The following is a 15,955-nucleotide window of genomic DNA, read 5'->3' as shown; positions in this document are numbered from 1 at the left end:
GAATAATTCCCTTAAATAGAACTGCCTCCCATTGCTCGACCTGAGAGCATCCCGTCTGACACTGTTTGTCTCTGGTTGCCAGATCCTGCCGGTGCTCTTTAAGTGAAGTCAGCCCTCCCCCTCGCAAACAGCTGAAGGCTTTAAAGAGTCTCAATATAATACGAGCCTTGAGCAAACGTGTTTTACACATTGCATAATTGTGGCATGAGCACGGCTCCAGACATGCGGCTGATGTTATATTCACACACGATCAAACAAGGAGGAGAACGGGATGATGTCTGACCTTGGAACCAGAGGGCGACGAGGTTTAAACCAGCGCTTACGGAGACACCTGGACCTGTCAACGATCCTGGTATTCATTAGCGCAAAAACAGATTACGTAGCTGGGTGGCTACTCCTGACTGATGTATGGCATGAGGCAACATAATGGAAGAATTCATCTTCTGACCGCATGTGCTTTCTAGACAGTGAGTCGAGACGAGAGTCTGTACAAAACACATGTATCAAGGGGATGTTAAGGAGCAGAAACAATTCGTTTTTGGAACTCCTTCTGTCTGTTCATCCATCCATCCCTTCATCCATTCATCCATCCATCTATATATTCATGGATTCCAGCCATCTACCTGTTCATCCATTTGAAAGGAAAAACATTGCTTTGCGTTGCTGCAAATTTGGGGCTTGGATTCTGTTTGTCATCATGATGTCATCGCTACAGGTTTGAACACATGAATCACTTGTTCACCACAACCCCTCCAACGTCAATGCATCAACACATAATGGGATCTGTGGATGTAACCAAACCAATAACAGAAGCGTATAGTTGGCTGCTCTCTCTCTATCTCTGAGTAACAATCTGTTACACAAAGTCAACACAAGGCCAAGAAAACTGAGAAAGTATTGATTTTGTAGTGACCTGAAACATATGAAGCCACGGGCAAACAAGCCTACATACACACACTCACACACACACTTACACAAACACACACACACACACACACTTACACAAACACACACACACACACACACACACGTGTCTACCGCACAAAACAAACCTCATCACCGTCGCACATGCACTGCATGCAATCATACACACTGTGTGTGTAAGGAGAGATTTGTCGACTGCACTATCAAGTTTTTTTTTGCCTTGTAGCTTGTGAGCTACCAAAGCTGCTCCTTAGAAGGCTATTGCACCAGTAGCTCTCTGACATGTCCAAAGGACACACACAGACACAAACACACACACACACACAGACACACACACAAACACACAGCAATGCCATCACTTTCTGTTTTTCTCTCTGGTTCTCTTTAACCCTTCCCTCTGGTAGCCTTCTGCATATTTCAGTCTCTCTCACTCCCTCCATCTCTCTCCAGACTGTTCCTTGTGTGCAGGCTGGCACACACGCTTTCCCTCCCTCTCTATCTTTGCTCTCTGGGTCGTTTTCTCTCTTTCTCCTTTGCTCCACTAACTAACGTCAAGCTTCTGTGTTTCTCTAAATTAGCGATTCTCGCCAGGAACTCTAAGCCAATGAAGAGAATTAGCTTCTACAAGGCAGGAAGGAGAGAGCAAGGGAGAGAGGGGACCGAGAAGGCGAGGGAGAGATAAAGAGAGAGAAGTAAAATGGCAGAGACAGTGCGAGAGACAGAGCGACAGAGAGCGAGAGGAACAGATATATGGTGGGAACAGAGAGTGAAAGCGATGGAGAGAAAGAAGGACGGAGAGGTGGTGGAGACGGAGTGAGAGATGAAGCTCATTAAAAGTTGTACAGTGATGCTCAGGCAGCAGGTTTACCTCAGTACACATGAGTGCTGCTCTGGATGGGAGGGAGAGAGGGAGGGGGGGAGAGGGAAGGAGAGAGAGAGAGAGACTTTCAGGCTGGTACGCTCAATCAGTAGTCTTTAACAGGGAGATAATTTCAGCGTGTTTTTTTTTGTGTGCATGTGCATTTGAGAGAGGGCTGCAGCTGTGAATGTGTGTGTGTGTGTGTGTGTGTGTGTGTGTGTGTGTGTGTGTGTGTGTGTGTGTGTGTGTGTGTGTGTGTGTGTGTGTGTGTGTGTGTGTGTGTGTGTGTGTGTGTGTGTGTGTGTGTGTGTGTGTGCGCGCGCGCGCAGGTGAGATTTCACGCAAACACTTGTGTGAGGCCCGGTTCACAACACTTATTAATCTCTCCCTTTCTCCCTCTTCCTACTTTTTTTCTCCATCTCTCACTTGCTCTCTCTCCCACCCTCGTTATTACTCTCTTGCCCAGTCACAGAGTTCAACTACCCTTTTCTCCTCCATACCGTGTTTCTCGTGACATGGAGAAAGAGGCTGCAGTAAAACTTGACCTTCGACCTCCTCCACTAAGTCCTATTTCATCAGCGTCTCTTTTCTATTATCTAGTATACACAATATTTCTACTGAAGCTCGAGCTAGGGCGACGGCCAATGGCCTTGCTGCTTTTATTTTTCAATACTTTTATTTTGAAGTGCAAAGGTCCTTGGAACGATGCTGGCAGAGGTCTGAGAAAGAGCTGATAGTAAAGTTAAGGATATATATTTATTAGAAGACCAAAGTCTATTAGGAGACCAGAGGAGTTGGCATTTGAGGAGTTGGTGGGCTTACTGTGTACCAACAGCACACAACACACACACACACACACACACACACACACACACACACACACACACACACACACACACACACACACACACACACTTTAATAGTGCATCTGGAGATTGCTGGCGCTTCTTGAGGCCCAACTGTTGGATGGTTGTTCCCTCTGCTCTATCCATCCATTTCTTCATCTGTCCATCTGTCTATTACTCACTCTCCTCCTCCTCCTCATCACATCACACTATGAGGTGAAAGGGAGTTTTGATGTCGAGAAACGGGACAACTCATTTTAGTTAATCCCGGCCCCCAAGAAGCTTGGATTTAACCAACGCTCCAGAATTCAACCTTCATGTCAGTGAGATCAGTTGTTTATCAAATATTCATGACCGAGGGAGGGGATTGGTTTCTCGCAGAAGTAAGTGCCATTCCATTTTACATTTAATGGCTTAGATATGCACACAAAAAAAGAAAAAAATACCGGACGATTGAAGTCCTTTCATTTAATTTGTCACTTCTCTCCTGTTTCTCGACCCTACTTTCCTCTCCCTCTTCCCTCTCAATCGCTTCCCAGAATTCTCACCCCCCCTCCCCATCTATGAAACTGTCACCAAGTGTCTTCAGCAGCAATGGCCGCCTCCCGCCCCACCCCAGCCTCTCTCCAGTATCACAGCTTTTTGTCTTTATTGTGACTCCACGGCACGCCAAAGGACAATTCCGGTATTTTGAACATTGAGCCCCTTTCTGCTTTGTCTAGGACGAAATTTTGACTATTGGTCCTGTCTCGGGTATTTGGCTCATTTCAAATCAGCCCTGCCTGCTTCAGAATGGCTGTCTATGGGCATTCACAAACCTGTCCTTAAAACAACCCTAAACGTTCATTTTCAGAAATGTGCAACTCACTGAGTGGTTAGTGGTTTCGTTGTTCCATGTTCCAAATCAAGTATCGTAGCGAAATACAGTTTCTGTCGTGTTTTATTTGGCATTTTGTAAATCCCATTGAAACGGAAACCGGACTGGAAACGGAAATGGGGCTGTTTATGTTTGGTTGTAGTCTTTTTCACTCGGTTCTCCGTTCACCGGTCTACGTGCAATGAGTCTTCCAACAGAAATCAATGGATTTACAAAACGGCAAATAAAACACGACAGAAACTGTATTTCGCTATGATACTTGATTTGGAACATCAACGAACACCACTAACCACTCGGTGAGTTGCACATTTCTGAAAACTAATGTTTAGGGTTGTTTTAAGGACAGGTTTGTGAATGCCCATAGACAGCCATTCTGAAGCAGGCAGGGCGATTTGAAATGAGAGACAGTACAAATAGTCTAAATTTCGGTATCAACCACGCTATTCCATCCTAGACAAACTAGAAAGGGGGCTCAATGTTCAAAATACCGGAATCGTCCGTTAACGTTGACACATCTTAACGTCTGTAGGGACCGCCGCCCGTCTCTCTATCCATCTCCATCTGTGTCCCTCTCACCCTGGCTTCTCCATCTCCCCCCATCCCTCCTCTCCCATCTCCCAGAATTCCTCTCCATTTCCGCTCTGCTGCCCGCTGCTCTCTCCATCCCTCCCCCCCGTCTCCCCCGTCCTCTCCCCTCCGCCCGAGATGAGGTTTTTATTGTCACTGAGGATAAACTAAAGGGGGAATTGTTCTTTAGTTTGATGAAGACGAGACTGTTGATGCTTGACAAGAGAGATGGTGTGTTTGAGTGTGTGTGTTTGTGTGTGTGTGTGTGTGTGTGTTTGTGTGTGTGTGTGTGTGTGTGTGTGTGTGTGTGTGTGTGTGTGTGTGTGTGTGTGTGTGTGTGTGTGTGTGTGTGTGTGTGTGTGTGTGTCTGTGTGTGTGTCTGTGTGTCTGTGTGTGAGTGTGTGTGAGAGCAAAAGTGTACCTGTCTGCGGGCGAGAGAGAACAAAGGACGAGAGAATAACAGATAGAGCAAAGAAAACAGATGAAAGGCAGAAGAAATTAAGAAAGGATGAAAGAGTAGCTAGTGAGGATTCTTCCTCTTCATCTGGAGAGAGAGAGACCGAGAGAGAGAGAGAGAGAGAGAGAGAGAGGAAATGTCCTTTTTACATGGAGAGGGAAAGAGAGTAAGAGAACACGAGTGGGATAGAGAGGGCAATATTCTTCTTCACAGAGAGAGAGAGAGAGCGAGAGAGGAACAGAACGTGCTTGCAGTTCCTAAAAGGCGTCGTTCCCGGTCTCCATCCATAACACTAAACAATCAGGGCTGCGCTCGGATCCCTGCCCTCCCATTGGTCGGAAAACTAATATCATCACACTTCAGGAGCTTGTTGCCCTCAGCCGTTGGGGCTGTCGGCCGGATGTGGAATGAGGCTGAGGTTATGACGAGGGTGATGTTTATATATGATACTGCCCCGCACGCTTTCACGCCTCTCAATCACAAGGGTCTGTGAGGATCTTGTTTCGTTTTTGTCGTCCTATTTATAACACCGTCACGCCACAAAACGCGTTACGACGATGGTCACGCTGGTGCGTGTGCATGTGTGCGCGTCTGTGCGTGTGATGGAGTGTGTACGTGTGTTTAGTATGTGGTGTGTATGTGTGTGTGTGTGTGTGTGTGTAAGTGTGTGTTTGTGCACACACACACCTGTCTCTGTCGGTTATTTGAGTGTGTCCGTTTTTATGTAGGTGCTTAGCGTGTGTGTGTCTCTACACAAAATATTTTGAAAGGGGGGGCAATGAAGGCAATGAAGGCGCGTCGGTGCAGATGTTGGCGTGTGATGTCACCACTGTCCCCCGGTTGTCATCTTCCTGAAAAGACAATCAACCCCACGACCGAAACACACACATATCTGAAACACACACACACACACTCAAAACACACACACACACATATCTGAAACACCCACACACACATATCCAAAACACACACGCACGTGCACACATGCACACACACGCATAACCAAAACACGCACAAACATAACCGAAACACGTACACACACACACACACACACACACACACACACACTGACACTAAACACCCGTTCTATAGGCCATACTCATAGGCATTGCAATCACTGTGCTGTTTAGGAGCCATTCACTAGTCGCTTGTCTCCCAGTGCCTCAAAGCGACTGACACGTGGGGGGTTAGGGTGAGGGCTAGAGTTAGGGTTAGGCTCAGGGCTAGAGTTAGGGTTAGGGTGAGGGCTAGGGTTAGGGTTAGGGTGAGGGCTAGAGTTAGGGTAAGGGTCAGGGCTAGAGTTAGGGTTAGGGTAAGGGCTAGGGTTAGGGTTAGGGTAAGGGCTAGGGTTAGGGCTAGAGTTATGGTTACGGTAAGGGTTAGGGTTAGAGTAAGGGTCAGGGCTAGGGTTAGGGTTACGGTAAGGGTTAGAGTTAGGGTCAGGGCTAGAGTTAGGGTTAGGGTCAGGGTTAGGTTAAGGGTTAGAGTTGGGTTAGGGTTAGGATCAGGGCTAGAGTTAGGGTTAGGGTTACGGTAAGGGTTAGGGTTAGAGTAAGGGTCAGGGCTAGAGTTAGAGTTAGGGTTAGGGTCAGGGTTAGGTTAAGGGTTAGAGTTGGGTTAGGGTTAGGATCAGGGCTAGAGTTAGGGTCAGGGTTAGAGTTAGGGTTAGGGTCAGGGTTAGAGTTAGGGTTTGAACCCACAACCCAGAACTGGTTGTATCTAACAATCTACCTGGTAGGACATCATGGTCCTAAAGCAACCACCTTCCATATATTGCTATACATTACATTAACATCTATATGAAATGTAGAACCATTCTCGGTCCATATATTTTTTTCTCATTTGTTTTGTGTTTTATTTCCTCCCCCGTATCACCACGACCTTGGTGGTCCCCGTGGGTTCGACTGATAAATAAAAGTGTTGGGGATTTTTTTTTATCGCCTAACCTACTTAGCGAATGCTAACAGGCACGGCAGATGCGGTCGGATGTGTGGCGGCCCCCTGTCGCGAGGACGGGAGTCTGCCCCCGGGCTACGGCGGAGAGTCGGCGGGACTCTTAATGTGAAGCCGCACTTTAATTGTTTGTCCTTACAAAGTGAAACTAGTGGAACTATATCTCCCTATATCTCCCTCTCCCATTAGCATGCCAGGTGTGCTGGCCTGTCAGGTAGTACACCCTCAGTAACTTGGACAAGGAGAAAACTTTTTTCTGCGTGCCTGGTTTCTTAACCAATTAGCGGAGCGGTAATTAAGTGTAGCAGTGGACAGAGGCGGATTGTGTGTGTGTGTGTGTGTGTGTGTGTGTGTGTGTGTCTGCACATTAATTCACCTTTCATCCATTTCATTCTTATTAGTAAATTTGTAATATTGCTGACGTCTGCGCCAATGTTATCTCCTTGTACATTTATACTTTGCCTAATAAGTTTATGAATCTCGTAACGTAACGGAAGAGAAGAGTGGGCTCCGGGAGGTTCAACACTGACTGCCAGGATGCCTTTAAGCAGGGCTTTTCCTCAGCACCCTACCAGCCTCCCTGCGCCAGTGACGGCTACCCTCGCTGAAATCCTCTGCATCTCTTTTGGGTTTAAAGACATTAGCGGCGGCGGCTACATCTCTATGCTAATGTGTTGACTAAGCCCTGCCCTTGTCAACACTGTAGCCATTTCCTAGAAAATAGCTTCCCCGACCCCCCTCCACAGCACACCACACCCTCTCCCTCTTTTGACTGCATTATCCCCTCTTCCAGAATCTCTCTCTCTCCCTCTTTTGACAGCTTCTCCACCCTACCTACATCCCCCCCCTCTCTCTCGCTCTCTCTCCCTTTCTTTCTCTTGACTGCATCCTCCTCCCCTCTTCCCGAATCTGGAGAGGGTCGGGGTGAATAACACCTCTCTCTCTCTCTCTCTCTCTCTCTCTCTCTCTCTCTCTCTCTCTCTCTCTCTCTCTCTCTCTCTCTCTCTCTCTCTCTCTCTCTCTCTCTCTCTCTCTCTCTCTCTCTCTCTCTCTCTCTCTCTCGCTCCTCCTCTGCTTGCTTCCAGTATATGATCTCAAGGTGGAGGGGGATGTGTATAAAATAGCATCTCTCCATCCTTCCTCCTCCTCCACCCTCCTCCCCTAGTCCCTCCTGTACGGCCTGCATCTGCCCCCAGATGCAGGCGGTCCCTTTGTGCCTCTCACAGGGGCTGAGCAGGTAACCTTGCAGAGGTGTGCGCTGTGCATGCAGGGATCAGTGGAACCGCTAATAACCTCGAGGCTCAAAGTGCTTGTGTCAGGGAACCCGAGATGGGAATCACACAGGAATACACCTTTTTTTATTAATTGGGGAATTTGGGACTTCTATGATAGGCAATCAGGAACGGAGATGGGTGGAGGTGGGCGGAATGAAGGAAAGTGCTTGTGCTTGTCATAATTTGTTTTTTTATTATTATTATTAGTCTATTAAGAGACTCATAAGAAAAGGGATTTAGGTAGTTATCGTTGGAAAGCAGGTCGGGATGAGGCATGTTGCTGAAGGATTGAAAAAACTAGATTACCCTGTCCCCATATCTAAAATGCCGAGCACAGTTTCAGAAGTATTCATTGGCCCTATGGAAGAGCAGTGGCGTAGCATGCTATCCCCAAACACCCATACAGTTCACAGTTCACAGTAAAATTACAATGTTCCTCAATACTGAACACACAACAGATCTGACATCGCACATTAACAGTAGGTTAATAATGTTAGGTTAACATTAACTTACCTCTTACATTTTAGTCATGATACTTCCGTAACCAATTATATCTCTAGAGGGATCTGGGTGGGGTTCAGTTTCAACATCAACCAGGTGCACCATCAATATACCCCTCTCCCCCCCCCCCCACTCTACACCTGAGACACCTAGTGCAACATAAAAGACCCGACCATCAAAACATTTGGCCATTTAATTTCCATTCACCCTATGTCGGCGGTATTTCCTCATCCTTGACTTGCACAAATGGTGAGGGGGTTGACGGAAAAAAACCGCCGACGCTGCAGCAACCGCATTCTCTCTGTTTGGTCGCGCGCTGAGCAGTCAGCAGGTGGACGGGAGGCCGTCTCTTAACTGGCCCAGGTAGAAACCGGAGCAATCTGCCGAGCGATAAGGACAACGCTGTTAAAAGAACAACACAACAAACAACAACACTTCTAGTGTGGATGCTCTCGGGGACGTAGCGGTCCTCCGTGCGGTTAGATTCACCGTGGCGACCCGCGTGGTTCGATGCAGTCGAGGTACTCCTGTTCAATCGCAATCAAGACACACTTCAGATCCCTGCATTACAAACCCACAACCGTGTTGGCCTGTAGGCGATTCGTCTGAGTGCGTCTATTTCCAGTAGGGTAAACGCACAGAGAAATAGCGATCAGAAATTGCTACCTGAACAGGGGTGCACTTGTTCGTTCAAGACTTGTTTTTCCATTGTTATAGCAATGGAGATCTGACACCAGGCCACAAGGCCGGTCGGCCGATTGTTGCTCAAGACGGATTCATCCACGGAGCAGAGCCGAGAGACACTCACTTGATAAGACTACGATTCTGAAATGTCATATGATCGATAATATAACGCAGATCGACCAATATTCCACGTCTCCATCTCTGACCTTAACAAATTGCCATGATTCCTCAGACAGTCTGCCAGAGTCATATATCTATTTTACCTTCATCAATGCTTAACCATGCCATTATAACTTAATTAGCTCACGGTTCGTTACGTGATTATCTAAAAACCTTAGCGGATAAATGGATTAACAGATTAATGTGTTCATTCATACGTTGGTTTCAGAAATGGATTAACAGATTAATGTGTTCATTCATACGTTGGTTTCAGGCAAAATAAGCCAATTCTAAAAAATAAGGAAACTAGTTCTGATTGGAAAAGAAGGAGGATCAGAAAATATTGTTTTTGAGTATATTTTATTGATAACGGGATAGTTGCAGATAATTTGTTTAATTATTAAATATCTTCTTAATAGTATATCTTCATAATAGTATATGAATAGTTGTGTGTGTGTGTGTGTGTGTGTGTGTTAGTGTGCGTACCTGCGTGTCTGTGTGACATGTCTGGCCACACGGAACATGTCGCAATGTGTCTCTCTTGCTCTTCTTTACGTTTACAAAGGAATGCGTGCATACATGCATGTGGAGGTATGTGCATGCATGCCTGTGCATGTATATGCATGTGTCAATGCCCGTACGTACCCCTGTGCAGACCCTCCGCCATCACCAGCCTTTACGATGGGCCCGGGGACTCCATTCTATAATTGATCACACAGGATTTATTAGCCCCCTGATTAGCGTGTAGGGGCGGAGATGCATCCCGTCTGGTGTTGTGGGCCGCGGCGTTTGGCCGCTCGGTCGGTCCTGCTGTTTCTGGCGAGTCGTCCGCTATGACCGGAGCCAAGCTAGGCTGTTTAGCTTCAGGAGCTTTAGCTGGAGCCAGGCAGAGGCTCAGAGGCCTCCCGTGAGCATTTAACTCATCTTATGGATGGATATTGGCTGGTTTGTTGTGGTAGTTGTTGGAGAAACACGGTATTGGGGGAGTGCACGTTGTGCAAAAAGTTATGGGTTTGATTTCCATTTGTGATATGTTTGACACCCGGTGACTAAATAGAAAAGATTAATTAAATTTTGTGCGTGTGTCTGTGTTTGTATGTGTGTGGAATTAAATTCAAGAAGTTATGAGATGAATACAATTATGGGAGAAGTATTTTCTTATCTCATGACAAAGGCCGATGAATGTGCTGGAGGAATACTTCTACTTGGAAAAAGCTCACTACTGGAGAATTTGGAGAATTATATACCTCGTGGTTGAACGCTGTTGACAATAAAACTGCTTCTGAACGAGTTTTGTTTGCTCCAGAGAGATATATACTTACTCTCTTGATAGATAGAAAGAAACATAGATAAAAAGAAAACAGCATCTATTCAATCTCAAATACGCTTTTCTATTGTAAAGATAACAGTTTAGTTATCTTTTAAGTCCATTCTTTATTTCAATGCCTGTCCCCTATATCCCAGTGTTAATTGAAAACTAATAACTATTCATTCTCTCTCTCTCTCTCAGATTGTTGAGACCGGCAAGGAGTCTCTACCGAGATGGCTGAAGTGGAAAGCGGCCAGTCGGACGCTCCAGGGTCTCCCTCTGGAGGAGGACCGGGGCGTCTACTACATCTCTGTCTCCGTCTCCAACCACACCAAGACCTCGTCGCCCTCCCCCACAGAGTTCTTCTCCGTGGAGGTGCACCCGGAGGACTTCCTGGACGTGGACCCCGGCCAGCTGGCGTTGAACCAGGCCACGGGCGTGGACGACAGCGGCCTGCCCTTCGTCTGTGGCAACGAGGAGCCGGTGACGGTGCTCACCGTCATCCTGGACGCCGACCTGACCAAGATGAGCTCGGAGCAGCGGGTGGCCCTGCTGGGGGACATGAGGAGCTTCTCGGGGGTGGACCTCCAGAGCATGAGGATCCTCCCCGTGGTCAACAACCGGCTGTTCGACATGTCCGCCTTCATGGCGGGGCCGGGGAACGCCAAGAAGGTGAGCCGCTGATGGATGAGTTGGGGGTTACCGTGGCAACTCGTTTGTATTGAATAACCCAACAGTGAAACAAATCAACCTGCAGGGACAATGGCGTTGGCAGGGAACCAGACTATTGCTAATTGTATTAAATGAGCTCGAATTAGGGCCAAATGATGTGTGCTGCTAAGTGTATCCTGCTTTGTGTAGTCCTCTCGGTTGGCTCTTAGTGTTTGCTTACCTTTTAAACACTATTGAGTGAGTTTAGTAAATATAGAAAGTGTAGATAATTGGCTTTGAATTGCCGCTTGAACAATCCACTCAAACAATTTAGTTAATTACATGTTTTTTAGACCATTAAATCTGCTTTGTCAACTCATTCATTAATTTTCCCTCCCGTCAAGGTGGTGGAGAATGGAGCCCTGGTGTCCTGGAAACTGGGCTGCTCCCTGGACCAGGGCAGTGTCCCCAACATCCACAGCGTCCAGAAGCCGGCCAAGGAAGGCACCATGTCGGCCAAGCTGGGCTACCCAGTGGTGGGCTGGCACATCGCGAACAAGAAGCCCCACATCCCCAAGCGGGTGCGGCGTGCTCTGAACAACACCCCCACGCCCCTGTTGACCGTGCTCCCTCCGACCAGCGTGGTCGAGCCTCCCGTGAGGATCGTCCCCACGCTGTCCTCTCCCGCCATCGCCGGGCCCACTGACAGCTCCGCCCCCCCTGTGCGAGGCCCAGTCCCCCTGCCCGGCAAACCCACCATCCGGATCCGGGACTCCGTGGTCCACACCCCCACGGTGGTACCGCCGCTGCCCACCAGAGTGATGGAGACCACCAGCTCTGTGCTCATCCAGCCCACCATGACCAGGCCTACCTACGTGGAGGCCACGGCCACCCCGGCCCCTCCGAGGAAGCCCACCAAGAAACCCAAGAAGCCCAAGACCACACCGGTGCCCCGGGAGCCAAAGGTGACCACGGTGAAGCCGACCAGGCGCACCACCCCCTCGTCCGGCATCGCACCCGACCCCAACAACGAGAAGCCCGTTCTGCGGAACCCCATCGACCAGGTCAACGCCCTGGTGGGCACCTACTTCGAGGTGAAGATCCCCTCAGACACGTTCTTCGACAAGGAGGACGGCACCACGGACAAGCTGCGTCTGACGCTGAGGCAGAACCACAACGAGGTGGTGGGCGAGGACTCCTGGATCCAGTTCAACACCACCAGCCAGCTGCTCTACGGCCTGCCGGAGGCCCAGCACATCGGCAAGCACGAGTACTTCATGCAGGCAGCGGACAAGGGCAGCCTGAACGCCATTGACGCCTTCGAGGTCCGGGTGAACCGCTGGCCCGCCAATGACAAGACCCCCGTGACGTTCACCGTCCGCCTGGACGGCGAGCCGCGCTCCGTGACCAACGACATCCACAAGAAGATCCTGCTAGTCAAGAAGCTGGCGTACGTGCTGGGAGACCGCAACAGCAGCACGGTGAGCCTGAGGAACATCACCAAGGGCTCCATCGTGGTGGAGTGGACCAACAGCAGCCTGCCGCAGCACCCCTGTCCCCGTGAGCAGATCACCATGATGAGCCAGAAGTTGGCCGACGCCGACGGGCGGCCTGTCCAGACCTTCAAGAACGCCATGGGCCCCGAGTTCAGGCCGCTGGACGTCAAGGTGAGAGGGAGGTCCAGCTGCAAAACCTACTCCTTCATCCCACCGGGAGAGATCGACATTCCGGAGCCCGCGACCGTGACCCCGGCCATGGGCACAGGGCGCCAGAGCACAGACGACGTGTATCTCCACACGGTCATCCCCGCCGTGGTGGTGGCGGCCATCCTGCTCATCGCCGGCATCATCGCCATGATCTGCTACCGGAAGAAACGGAAGGGCAAGTTGACCATCGAGGACCAGGCCACCTTCATCAAGAAGGGCGTGCCCATCATCTTCGCCGACGAGCTGGACGACTCCAAGCCCCCGCCCTCGTCCAGTATGCCCCTGATCCTCCAGGAGGAGAAGCCCCCCCTCCCGCCGCCAGAGTACCCCAACATGGCCTCCCCCGAGACCACCCCCCTCAACCACGAGATGCTGGGGGAGTACACCGCCCTGCGAGATGAGGACCCCAACGCACCGCCGTACCAGCCCCCGCCCCCCTTTACCACCCCCATGGAGGGCAAGGGGTCCCGGCCCAAGAACATGACCCCCTACAGATCCCCACCCCCCTACGTGCCCCCCTAAGACCCGCCCAGCCCTCTCTCCCCTCTCTGGGGGGACGAGGGACGGGACGCCTGAGGAGCTGGGCCGGCCTCCTCGCGGAAGGTTCTTTTTAGATTTGTAGGACGGGAGGGTTGGTAAGGTGCTAAAACAACCACATGGTAAACATGGACTAATCTTTGGAACGGGGAACAGGAGAAGTATGTCGGGAGGGGTTTTACAAACGACCGATGGACTGATCTGGGGACAAACGAGAGCTGGAGAAAGACTACTGTTGAAGTGCTGGACCCGGCCACTATGGCAGCCTGCAGAGGACAAACTACTTGGTGACACACTTTGCTCCCAGGCTGTGTGGCTTGACAGTGGCTACAGTTGGGCGGCGAGACAAGCTTTCTCTGGTCACAGAATTGTCATTTCTTTCCCCCCATGGGTTCTTTTTTTTTTAATACTGGCTTTATTATATTTTTTTCCTCCTTTCTTTTCTGTTTTACCCAACCCCTCCCATCACACCCCAAGGACAGACTGCTTCCGCCTAACACTTCTCCCTTTGTCTTGTTTGGAGAAATATGAAGAGACAATGGCCAGCCACCAGCCCACTGCAGGCACAAGTGTTTTTTAATAATGAGCGCCGGGATATCAGAGAGAGCCCTTATCGTGGGAATCTCAACTCACCTGCAGACGATGAGGCGAAAGAGAGGGCTGCGTGTGCGTGCTTTAGTGTGTGTATGTGTGTGTGTGTGTGTGTGTGTGTGTGTGTGCGTGTGCGTGTGCATGTGCTCACGCGTGTTTATTCAATCTCAGTATGGTTTGCCTTTTAACTCTAGCTGTCCATTGGTTTCCTTTATCACACTGTCTAGTAACATCGAGAAACACAGTGGTAGCCTGAAAATAATTAGTAGAAATTCATAAATAAATGATTTTTTGATTTTAGTTTGCTTTGTTAGTATTAAAGAAAAACACTGTATATCTGGAAGATAGATAGATAGTGGTATATTTTAGGGGGGGTGTAAGAGAGGAAAGAGGAAATAATATTGTAGGCCTCAGAGAATTAACCTGCAGGACTTGTTGTTTTCCGATAAGCCAAATCGTTCTGAAACACGCATGGCTGTCATGTCGGGTCTATGACACCTATCCGCTTATTGTTTTGTTTATGTTTTTATTTGCCTTCCATCTCCTGGACAAGATAGGGCTGGGGGTTAGATCTATGTATGCATGATCTACATTTGTCTGAGGTCTCGTTCACACCAGGACGTTCTATGAAAACAATGCTTTTGTTGAACTTTTATTTAACCGATTTAAATGTCAAATCACAACCTACTGACAAGTCAACCGAGCCGTTTGACCAGTTGACGTATGCGTGTCTCACCTGGTTTGATTAAAAGGTCTCTCGATAACAATAATAACAATGGCTGCCTGCTAGCGAGCAGTGATCATTGATCGCACCATAGCAGCAACGTGTGGCCACCATTTTGCCTTTTCGGTTTTTAGTGTTTAGTTTTTGCTTTATCGTTTTTTTTGGCATTTCCAGAGTAGCTCTACACGTGCACGCGGACGGGAGGGGGAGAGCTATACGTCTATTTTAGGACAGCGATAATTATTTTTGTATGTAATGAGCCGGTGGGGAAGCCTACCCCAAAGGGGATGGTTCACATATTCACATCTGAGAGGTCACCCACCGCTGCAGGGAGAGGCTGAGACACAGAGACCAGGAGGGAAAGAAAGGGATAATATCTGCACAAGATATTATCACCAGAGCAGGGGGAAAAACACACTGAAAAATCTCTAATTTTTTTACAAAGTTTTTGATACAACCTTCAAATTTGTTTAATTATGAAATAAATAAAAAAAAACACAGTTGATTAGTGTTCTGCAATTTGTAAAAATCTTAGTGTAGAGAGGATTGATTCACTTATTTACACATATTTTTGAGTTCTCCTCATGATTCACATATTTCAAATGTTTTATTTTTAAAAAAAAATGTATGTGTTTGCGTGTGTGCGTGCGTGTTTGCATATAAAAACGTAACTCCGGCTCTTTTAAGAAAAAGGGTCGGAACGACCCATGTTTTATGTAACCACACATCTCATTTTATTTCATTTATTTTTTTCCTTCATTTCATTATTGTTTGCCGGTGAGTTTCAAACTGACCCTTTGCAATAATGTTCGTCCGAGCAGCCGTCTGCCGGACGGGGCCGAGGGGAGGGGGACGTGAGTGCGGCCCCTCGTGCGGTCGCGGTTCCACCGCCCAATGCCAACCGTTTTTTCCTTTCCTTTGCTTATTAAGTGTGCATTGTCATAATAAAACAAAACTGGTACTGAGAATGAAACCCCTGAGCCTTCCTCGTCCGTTTATGCATTCATAAGATAAGGAGGAAACAAATGTGGGCTTGTCCCAACAAACATCTGAGGACAACAAGTCCTTTCCTAGCTCTCCAGAGGACCAGCGATAGTAGTAGCGATAGAACTGAATACATGAATCTCAGAAAAACCTCAGTAACTCACAATATGCAAATCTTCAAAACAAATAAAATATGTGTTTCTATACCAAGTATGAGAGGAATAAATGTAAACGCAGAATGGATGGAAACGACAGATTAGGCACAAGTTAGGTGTGTGAATGTGTGTATGAATGGGTGAATGCTAGGCAATATTGTAAAGCACTTTGGGTGGCCTCTGATTACAAAAAAGCGC

The 15,955-nt window shown here is 48.4% G+C and overlaps 1 protein-coding gene across 1 annotated transcript in view; it reads left to right on the top strand.

The window, feature by feature from the left end:
* The window catches only part of dag1 (dystroglycan 1), a 47,214-nt gene extending 31,630 nt beyond the window's left edge, over nt 1-15,584 (top strand). The window contains exons 3-4 of the mRNA XM_084464284.1: nt 10,611-11,081; nt 11,465-15,584. Coding sequence (XP_084320410.1) covers nt 10,611-11,081; nt 11,465-13,288 — 2,295 coding nt within the window. The 3' untranslated portion in view covers nt 13,289-15,584. The remainder of the gene's footprint in view (nt 1-10,610; nt 11,082-11,464) is intronic.
* The last annotated feature ends 371 nt before the right edge of the window (nt 15,585-15,955 follow it).

Source organism: Micromesistius poutassou, assembly GCF_964030765.1.
Source record: "Micromesistius poutassou genome assembly, chromosome: 2".
Taxonomy (NCBI): Eukaryota; Metazoa; Chordata; class Actinopteri; order Gadiformes; family Gadidae; genus Micromesistius; species Micromesistius poutassou.
Note: the sequence above shows the minus strand (reverse complement) of the source record. Positions and strands in the feature narration are given on the sequence as shown.